General features: G+C 54.1%; 3 protein-coding genes across 4 annotated transcripts in view; 2 read left to right on the top strand and 1 right to left on the bottom strand.

Annotated features, from left to right (window-relative positions):
- Carm1 (coactivator-associated arginine methyltransferase 1) overlaps nucleotides 1-4,926 on the top strand; it is a 44,854-nt gene extending 39,928 nt beyond the window's left edge. Inside the window, exons 9-16 of one of the 2 annotated variants that reach the window (NM_001030041.4) lie at nucleotides 1,626-1,711; nucleotides 1,901-1,990; nucleotides 2,334-2,471; nucleotides 2,557-2,646; nucleotides 2,719-2,831; nucleotides 2,937-3,014; nucleotides 3,293-3,361; nucleotides 3,491-4,926. In NM_001030041.4, the coding sequence (NP_001025212.1) occupies nucleotides 1,626-1,711; nucleotides 1,901-1,990; nucleotides 2,334-2,471; nucleotides 2,557-2,646; nucleotides 2,719-2,831; nucleotides 2,937-3,014; nucleotides 3,293-3,361; nucleotides 3,491-3,630 (804 nt within the window). In that variant the 3' untranslated portion in view covers nucleotides 3,631-4,926. The remainder of the gene's footprint in view (nucleotides 1-1,625; nucleotides 1,712-1,900; nucleotides 1,991-2,333; nucleotides 2,472-2,556; nucleotides 2,647-2,718; nucleotides 2,832-2,936; nucleotides 3,015-3,292; nucleotides 3,362-3,490) is intronic. The other variant, NM_001034088.3, reaches the window with a different exon arrangement.
- Yipf2 (Yip1 domain family, member 2) lies at nucleotides 4,124-8,334 on the bottom strand. The gene is given in 10 exon segments (NM_001014208.1): nucleotides 4,124-5,010; nucleotides 5,089-5,214; nucleotides 5,303-5,485; nucleotides 5,566-5,732; nucleotides 5,811-5,927; nucleotides 6,913-7,000; nucleotides 7,433-7,513; nucleotides 7,597-7,751; nucleotides 8,043-8,103; nucleotides 8,245-8,334. Coding segments are annotated over 8 exon segments (936 nt in total). The 5' UTR covers nucleotides 8,074-8,103; nucleotides 8,245-8,334; the 3' UTR covers nucleotides 4,124-5,010; nucleotides 5,089-5,100.
- Nucleotides 8,240-9,642, top strand: part of Timm29 (translocase of inner mitochondrial membrane 29) — a 2,982-nt gene continuing 1,579 nt past the window's right edge. The window contains 2 exon segments of the mRNA NM_001108129.1: nucleotides 8,240-8,598; nucleotides 8,678-9,642. The exon segment at nucleotides 8,678-9,642 is cut by the window's right edge and continues 1,579 nt beyond it. Coding sequence (NP_001101599.1) covers nucleotides 8,484-8,598; nucleotides 8,678-9,366 — 804 coding nt within the window. The 5' untranslated portion in view covers nucleotides 8,240-8,483 and the 3' untranslated portion in view covers nucleotides 9,367-9,642.

Here is a 9,642-nt window from a genome sequence, read left to right on the forward strand (position 1 = left end):
TTCTTAAAAGCAGGGTTCTTCTGTGCAGCCCTGATTGTCCTAGAACTTGTTCTGTAGACCAGAGTGGCTCAAACTCAGAGATCCACCTGCTTCTGCCTCCTGAGTACATGAAAGTCTTCATTCCTACGCTTAGTCTGTTTGAAGCTTATTCAAGCTCCCTGACCCCTTAATGTCTTTCCTTCTGTCACTAGTCTGAGAAACCAGTTGCAGTGCAACTTCTGTCTCCTCCTCTAGGTTCTAGTTGTATGTACAGTAGTCAGCCACTTTAGCCCTTTTTTGTCCTTTGGAGACCATCACTTCCTACTGTAGACTGGCCTCCAGTTACCACATCTGGGGGATGAATCTCAAACTCTATCTTCCCCATTTTAATATTCTCGAGTACTCAGTCTTCCAGTCCCTTTCTCTTTCACTGTTTTATTTGTTCTTTAGCTTTCTCTTCTGTTTTCTTCTTCGGTTGGAGTCGCACTGACTTCGACCTGTGTAGCCCAGCCTGGCCTTAAACTTCCAATTTGTTTACCTTGGCCTCCCAAGTGCTCAGAGTCCAAGCATGTCTCACTGATGCTGGATTCCTCTTTTACTTAGGCTTTTTACATTTCTGTGTGTTGCTTGGCCACATGTATGTTGGTTCTCTTCATTGTATGTGGGTACCTGGATTGAACCTAGGTAGCAGGCCGTGTGTGCAGCAGGTACCTTTACCTGCTGCTCCAGCTGAGTGGCCCTTTGGTTTTTGGAAAAAGCATCTCACTGTGTGGCCATGTCTGGCTTGGAACTCACCATAAAGTCAAGGCTGGCCTCAAACTCAGAAACCAGCATGGCTCCGCTTCCAGAGTGCTGGGATTAAAGGCATTGGGTCACTAGTCCAGGCTCCTGGCTTTGTTGTCCAAATGAGATCTTCACATATTGCTTAACCCAGGCTCAAATGAGTAGGTGCCACCACTTGCTGAGTAGGTAGGAATTTAGGTATTGCCACTGTGATTTCGTTACCATCCTAAGGTTGCTAGGGCTCAGTGCAGAGTGCATGTCTCACATGTGGAAGGCCCAGGGTTCAATCTCTTTTAACAGTAAAAAAGAAAAAGGCCTGCCCTGTCTTGCTGCACACACCTGGAATCCCAGCTCTCAGGACACTGGCAAGATGATCAAGAGGATGAGGCTTGAGTGGGAAGACAGCGCAGTTCCTAAAGTGCTGATTGCTATTCAGGCTTAAGGACCTGAGCCTCTCCCACTGCTATGCCTAGAGTCCAGGGTCATAAGGAGGCATCAGTTCCCCTGGAACTGGAATTCCAGAGGCTGTGAGCTGTGGGTGAGACTTGAACTTGGGTCCTCTGGAAGAGAGTAGTGGCCAGTGCTTTTCTCTCCAGCAGTGCCAGTCAGCTTCTCCTTGTTTTTCTCTCTGTAGCCCTGGCTGGCCTAGAACTCACTATATAGACCAGGGTGGCTTCAAAGTTAAAGAGATCCACCTGCCCATTATTGTGACATTCTGAGGAGTGCAATCTAATTGCTGTCCCCGGTGCTGTGCCTAGCGTGTCTGAGAAAGGCAAGCTGGTTTTAGTAAGATAGCAGAAGTTAGTGCTGTTGCCAGGCCTAGGGTTCTGCAGCACAAGCTGGTCATATCTGTTGTCTTACAGGACACATTTGACATCCGGATCCTGATGGCCAAATCTGTCAAGTACACAGTGAACTTCCTAGAAGCCAAAGAAGGCGATTTGCACAGGTAGCCTTCATCCCTTGAGCACTGATGGCTGCTGCTACCTGTACCCCACCCCAACCCCTGCTCTCCGCACAGTCATGTACTGTCAACTCCCTGGTCACTCATGGCCAGCTGCTGTCACTCAGCTAGCGTTCCCACTTTCCTCACTGTCAGGCGGGCCCCTACAGCAAGCCCATGCCCTTTGCCTTGCAGGATAGAAATCCCATTCAAATTCCACATGCTGCATTCAGGGCTGGTCCACGGCTTGGCCTTCTGGTTCGATGTTGCTTTCATTGGCTCCATGTAAGTATGGCACTGCTAGGAATCCTAGCACCTATGGCCTCCAGACTTGGCTATGTCCTAACTCCTTAGGTTCTTCTCATCTAAACCCCAGGAAGAACCATGGGGGAGGGGTGTGGTTGTCATTTCCTCAGCAGCTACCCTGAGTAACCATCCCTTAAGTGCGTTTGTCTCAGTACAAGGGTGTCAGGGTGAGTAGCGACCCCATGGCTGTAGGCCTAGAGTCCAGCCAGTCTTAGCCCTGAGACCCCAGAGGACCATTCAGGGAAGGCCCTTGTGGACAATGTGGGTAGTGGCACAAGTGGTGGTGCCAACCCAGTGAAGTGCATCCATCTCTTCTTGACAGAATGACCGTGTGGCTCTCCACAGCCCCAACAGAGCCCCTGACCCACTGGTACCAGGTCCGGTGCCTCTTCCAGTCACCGTTGTTTGCCAAGGCCGGGGACACGCTCTCAGGGACATGTCTGCTTATTGCCAACAAAAGGTGCACCCTGCCACCCATCTAGACTGGATAGGCACAGAGGTCTATCAGCCCAGCTGCCTCACGGCCACCCTCTCTATTTCCCCAGACAGAGCTATGACATCAGTATTGTGGCACAGGTGGACCAGACAGGCTCCAAATCCAGTAACCTGCTGGATCTAAAGAACCCCTTCTTCAGGTATACAGGGTTTTAGTGGGGAGAGGGCACCAGGAGTCCCACAGCCCTGCCCACAGTTAATCTCTGCCATAGGTACACAGGTACAACCCCATCACCCCCGCCTGGCTCACACTACACGTCTCCCTCGGAGAATATGTGGAATACGGGAAGCACCTACAATCTCAGCAGCGGGGTGGCTGTGGCTGGTGAGTCTGAACGTTATCTCCAGGCATGGCTGCAGGCCCTTGGTGGCAGTCTAGACCCCACGTCCCCAGAGCCTGCCCCACCCCTGACCCCTACTTTCTGATTAGGAATGCCTACTGCCTACGACCTGAGCAGTGTTATTGCTGGCGGCTCCAGCGTGGGTCACAACAACCTGATTCCCTTAGGTGAGTGTCCCCTGGGGTCTATGGCCTGTCAGGGGAGGACTGGGATATGCCAGTGGCCAGCTAAACCAGTGCTTGGTTCTCTGCCACCACTGTCGCTGTCATAGTCACCTCTTCCTCTTTCTGGGGACTCTAGCCCCACACATGTGCCTGCCTCTCTACCTTCATCTATCACCCCTCCACCTGCCCTTCCCACACCATCCATGAAAGTGGAGTGGGCCGGGCAGGCTGGGGGCGGTGACATCTCCCTCCCTCCCTCTTTCCTCCCTGTCGCTGCGCAGCCAACACAGGGATTGTCAATCACACCCACTCCCGGATGGGCTCCATAATGAGCACGGGCATTGTCCAAGGTAACAGGGTAGCGGGGCCGTGGGCGGGGGACCTCCCGCCTGGCCTGCGCACACGTTCAAGCTACCAGTGGGGGCCAGGCAGGCTCAGGGGTCATGCTGGCTCCTCAGTGCCCATGACCTGCCCCACAGGCTCCTCAGGTGCCCAGGGAGGCGGCGGTAGCTCCAGTGCCCACTATGCAGTCAACAACCAGTTCACCATGGGTGGCCCTGCCATCTCTATGGCCTCGCCCATGTCCATCCCGACCAACACCATGCACTATGGGAGTTAGGTGCCTCCAGCCGCGACAGCACTGCGCACTGACAGCACCAGGAAACCAAATGAAGTCCAGGCCCGGCACAGCCGGTGGCTGTCCCCCTTGTTCTGGAGAAGCGTGAACACCCGGTCACAGCCCTCTTTGCTATGGGAACTTGGACACTTTTGTACACGATGTCGCCGCTGCCCTCAAGTACCCCCAGCCCAATCTTTGGTCCCGAGCGAGTGTTGCTGCCATACTTTACATGAGATCCTGTTGGGGCAGCCCTCATCCTGTTCTGTATCTCCACTCTGACCTGGCTTTGACATCTGCTGGAAGAGGCAAATCCCACCCCCACCCCACAGCTGCACCTGACCAGGCAGGAGGAGGCCAGCAGCTGCCACCACAGACCTGGCAGCACCCACCCCACAACCCGTCCTTGCACCTCCCCTCACCTGGGGTGGCAGCACAGCCAGCTGGACCTCTCCTTCAACTACCAGGCCACATGGTCACCATGGGCGTGACATGCTGCTTTTTTTAATTTTATTTTTTTACGAAAAGAACCAGTGTCAACCCACAGACCCTCTGAGAAACCCGGCTGGCCGGGCCAAGCCAGCAGCCCTGTCCCTAGGCCCAGAGGTTCTAGGTGAGGGGTGGCCCTGCCGAGCCTTCAGGGTGGGCGAAGCCCCCTCCCACCAAAGGGTTCACCTCAAACTTGAATGTACAAACCACCCAGCTGTCCAAAGGCCTAGCCCCTGCTTTCTGCTACTGTCCTGTCCTGAGCCTTGAAGGTCCCCTCCGTCAAAAGCTGGAACAGGCAGCTCAGAGTGAGTAACCCTGGGCTACTGTGGCAAACAAGAGACCTCAAAGATCTATCACAAGGAAGGCATTCTGTCCTGATAGCTAGCATAGGCCTGTGTGTTCCCTCCACATTCATGTTCCACTCAACTCCTCTCAAGACAGCATCCCTGGGAAGGGGCCTAGCAGGGACCTCTCCCCAGACGAAAATAAAAGCAAACAAGGAAGGGTGACTAATAAGCACAGGCAGTTTCCAGTCTCTTCCCCTGTCCCCTTGCCCTAGAGTCCCCACCTTAATGGCCACAGCTCAAGCTGGGCTCCTGCCCACCACAGGTACCCTCTGGCAAAGGCTGGAGCTGCTCTGTGCCACCCTCCTGACCTGTCAGGGAATCAAAGGGCCCTCAGGCGACTGGGAAACCAGGCTCTCTCCTGTCCATCAGTAATACTCCCTGCTTGGCTGCCCCTCCCCACCTTTATATAAATTCTCTGGATCACCTTTGCATAGAAAATAAAAGTGTTTGCTTTGTAAGAAAAGCCTGCAAAATAGCAGGAAGTCTCCAGGGTCCAAGAATCCTCCAATCTTCATCGGAGGGCAGTAGTCTCCCCATTGAGTTTGGCCTGAAAAAGAAAGACTCCTAGACTCCTAGGAATGGTCCCAGGAGGAGGGTGCACCCTCAGCCGAAACTGGTCCCTCACCTGTGGGCCTTCTTAGAAGGTCGTCATAGGCTGGATTGAACTGGGCAGCAGGACGTTGGGAGATGGAGGTATGGCTTGGGGTGCTGGTACCACATGGTCCAGAGGCAGAGGCTGGAAGAAGTAGAGCTGCAGAGAGACCTCAGAATGAATGTACAGCTGGGTGGCCGCAAAGCCCACTCCACAGCCCTGGTGAGGGAAGACCACCTGGACCTACCTTACAGCCTAGAGCCAAGAGGGCGTGAAGCAGCACCACAATAGACAGTAGTGCCGCGGCCACCAGCCGTGTATCCTCTCGGACAACAGGCCACAGTGTGAACACCAGCCCAGCAGCTGACAGGGCTAGGGCCAGGGCTCCAAAGAGCCACTGGAGCCACTGCACTGGGATAAGCCACAGGACCTAATGTGACAAATACAGCTGATGACCACACTGGTGGTCCACGTAGCTCCTAGCATTTCCCAGAGCCAAGCCATACTCACCACAGTTGGGATGAAGACAAAGAGTGAGTAGCCGTAGACACACACAGTCTCCAGGAAGGTGTACAGCCCCATGTGCTCCCTCGTGCCCTGGCGCCACCGGAGAAAGCCCCACAGTGCCAGTGGCACTAGCCACGCATAGCAGTAGATGGTTATGCCTGCTATAGTCACTAGAGATGCAATGTGGGCAGTCACTGCATGCCCTTGGACCCTGGCATCCAAGAGCTGAGCCCACCCGCTCTGCTTACCCTTGTGGAACTGGGGGCTATAGTGAATGGAGGGGTCCCGTCTCTGTGCAAGCACCAAAGTGAGATTGCCAGTAACCGCCAGGACGAAGGCCAGGGTGGCACAAATCCAGAAGGGGCCTGCAAAGGGGGAAATGGAGTCCCAGGCACATTCTTCCTGGGAAAGGTGTCTATGTCCTACATAAGTGTTCTGCTAAGACCCCAGACTCCATTTGACTCTCTAAGTCACTGCTCACAAGTGCTGCAGCTGGGCTGATCCTCTCTTTCTGGAAATACCTTCTAAAATGCCTCAAGCACTTAGCTCTTTTCTCTGACAAAACTGTCTGTAGATAGGTAGAAGAGGCTTGGTGGTTCTCCACTGTGGGCAGGATCTTGTCCAGAGGCTTCATGCATTCCATCTTTATGTGTCACTCCCAAACTGCCCCAGGGCCCTGGGTTTACATGCTTATTTTTTGAAAATTCATACATATGACCTGGGCCTCTAGACACTTGATCTGCTCCTCGTACCTGTCCAGCTTTTCCTGTCCACCCATGGCAACTGTGTTGGTTAACTGGGTAGAAAGCTACTCCAGCCTTTCTCAGTCCTCTAGGTTGTGGGCATACTCTAGGACCAACAACCACTCTTCCTCACAGCCTCCAATGTAATGTCTGTGCCCTGCCTGCTCTTGTTGGCTTTCCAATGCCAGAGGAGATCCTGAAATCCTTCAGTAAGATCCCTTCCCACCACTATATGGGACTCATGTACTCATCCCCTACTCATGACTTCCCAGCTTCTTCCACTGCAATGACCTATGCCACTATGCGCAACTCACTTGTTTCCACCATGGGACCTAGAAGCTTTCTGGGTCCTCTTCTAAGCCTCTCACCACCAATGCCAGCATAACTCATTTGCCGACCCTACTCAGGGACCTTGCTGACTTCCCTATACCAGACAGCAATGCCACTCACCCTCTGAGTTAGCCAGACCTACCACCTTCTGCTTCCCTTCTTGGTGTCTCCCTCAACTAAACACAAGTCTGCTCTTTGTGCATGACTGCCCTGTTCAGGACCAGGCACAGTCCCATGTTGAATAATACTCCATTGATTCAAACATAGACCCACTTACCATATAAGTCAGGACGATTTCTAAGATGGTGACGCACAAAGTTGTGGCCAGGATGGGGCAGCAGGGAACCTTTGATCCTGTCCAAGACCTAGAGAACAAAACCAAGGGTCCAAAATGAGAACCCCTGCATTCTGAGAGGCATCCACTGTCTTGCCAGCACATCCTACCTGAACAAGCTGGAACACGTCACCCACTGTGAAGGTGGATTTCAGGCCTGCCACCTTGCTCTCAGCTTCCTGCAGCCTCTCCTCCCAGACAAAGTAAGGACAGTCTCCCTGTTCTAGATGGTCTCCCTCCTAATTTCCAGGATGTACCCTCTCAGAGGACCTGGTTTATTATTAGAGGTTGGTCTGACTGGGAAACATACTGCCTTTAAGACACATACCATCCACATCTACTTTGTAACCTAGTTTTTGCTTTCCAGTCCCACTATACCCATCCCATCCAAATTCAGTCCCCAAGAATAGTGGCTGAACCCCAAGAAACTCCAAGTCGTCACCACCAATGTCCAAGGCCTCACCTGGGAGGTGTCTACATCAAAAAAGCTCTGATAGTAGTCAAACGTCCAGAATCTTGGCTGTGGCTTTTCATCCTGTAGAAGCTATAAGACAAAGGCTTTCAGAACCTGCCTGCTTAGTCAGAGTAAGGACAGAGGCAGAGTATATCGGGGCCTAGGAGACTCACTGATGTTTTGTCATCCTCTTCCTCTCCTTCGGCTCCATAGCCAATGCCTGAACCCACAACCACAGCCACATGCTCTTGTGAGGTCAGCTTATCACTTTGGCTCGTGGTTGCTGCATCTGGGGTTTCTGCCAGAAGATTTGCAGCTTCCTCGAACTCTACGGAGAGGGAATATGGGCACAGGTGTTTGGAGTCTGAAAGGGCTGTGACTGCCTCACCACCCTCCCCTAAGGGCTGGGTTCGGTTTTGATGGACTGTAGATCTGCTCGTCTACTAAGATGGTGTTCAATTTAGGTCCTGTGCAGAGTTGGAGGCGGTGATTTGCCTTTTGAGTTCATGGAAGGAATGGGAATTGAGTGCAGGATGAACCTGAGGTCTGGGACCCAACTGCTTAGGGTTCTAGCCTAGGACAGGGCTAGGAGCTCTGACCACTTCCGGGCTCCACTCACCGTGGAAGGCCAGATCGTCAGCTGCTGCCATGGTTCTTTGGAGGCGTCACTGCATCACACTCTGTGGACAGAACCGCATCAGTCCCACAGCCCTCCCCAAGACTAATGCTTCCGTCTGGACTCCTGCATGGAGCCTAACACACGGAGTAATGAAGCTTCAGCTCCAAGCTAGGGCCCTGCAGAAGCACCCCACCTTCCTCACCTGAAGCTACCTAAGCTGGCGTGGCTCTTGCTCCGTGCGCGTGCGCGCCGCTCGCGCCGCTCGCCTACCCGTCAGAGCCCACCCTTCTCGACGCAACGGCAACATCCGGCACTAGTCCGTTTCCTATTGTCTTCCAGTGGGAAACTACTTCCTGTATCTTGCGCTTGCGCAGGATCTACTCTCCAGCCCTTTTCATTCCGGCACTATGTGTTTCCCCTCGACTGAGGAACCGCCGGAAAATGATGATGACAGCAGCTCTGAAGAGATTCTGGTCCCGTGGACGCAGTGAAGCGGGAGGAGAGGCAAGTGGTACCACGACAGTGGCGGTTAAGCCAGGGTTGTGGACGCGACTGGGTGAGTAGTGGCAGAAGGCTGCAGGGTGGGTGGCCCAAGTGGCTGAATCATTGTCACTGCAGCGCTTCTTTCCCCTCAGGCACCTGGTCCCGCGCGCTGCTTCGGGATTACGCCGAGGCGTGCGGAGACGCGGCGGCTGCTGCGCGAGCTCGACCCGGCCGCGCGGCCCTGTACGTGGGGCTGCTTGGCGGCGCTGCTGCGTGCTGTGCGCTGGCGCCCAGTGAGGCGGCATTCGAGGAGGCCTTGCTTGACGCATCAAGTTCTCTCTTGCTGTTGGCGCCGGCCACGCGCAACCGCCACTCGGAAGAGTTCTTGCAGCGCCTGCTGTGGCTGAGGGGCCGCGGGCGGCTGCGTCACGTGAACCTGGGGTTCTGCTCGTTGGTTTACGAAGCGCCCTTCGACGCCCAGGCCAGCCTCTACCAGGCCCGCTGCCGCTACCTGCAGCCACGCTGGGTCGACTTCCCCGGTCGGGTCCTCGACGTGGGGTTCGTAGGCCGCTGGTGGGTCCTGAAGAACCGCATGCATGATTGCGACATCAACGACGACGAGTTTCTCCACCTGCCTGCGCACCTGCGCGTCGTCGGGCCTCACCAGCTGCACTCAGAGGCCAATGAGAGGCTGTTCGAAGAGAAATACAAGCCGATCATACTCACCGTCGATCAGGTGGACCAGGCGCTGTGGGAGGAGCAGGTGTTACAGAAGGAGAAAAAGGATCGGCTAGCTTTGAGCGAGGCTAATTCACTAGTTCAGTCCGATGTTTCCAGGTGAAAAACGAAGGGTGCCCCCAGGCGCAGGCAAACTGTTGGCCACAGATGGTGCAGTTGGTGAGATGGGTAGAGATAAATGACCCTCGTTGTGATTTTGTGGGACGTTCTAGCTCTGTCTGTCCTGTTTGCGGAAGCTAATTGGGAGCCTTACTGGTCTTAGAGATACAGAAGAGCTGAAAGACTGCTTTCGAACATGAAGCATTTGACCTTGTGCTTACCGCTGCAAGATCTACTAATAAGGAACCTTTGCTGTGTAGCCTGTTGTTGCTGGGGATGG

Source organism: Rattus norvegicus, chromosome 8 (genome assembly GCF_021556685.1).
Source record: "Rattus norvegicus strain SHRSP/BbbUtx chromosome 8, alternate assembly SHRSP_T2T, whole genome shotgun sequence".
Lineage (NCBI taxonomy): Eukaryota > Metazoa > Chordata > Mammalia > Rodentia > Muridae > Rattus > Rattus norvegicus.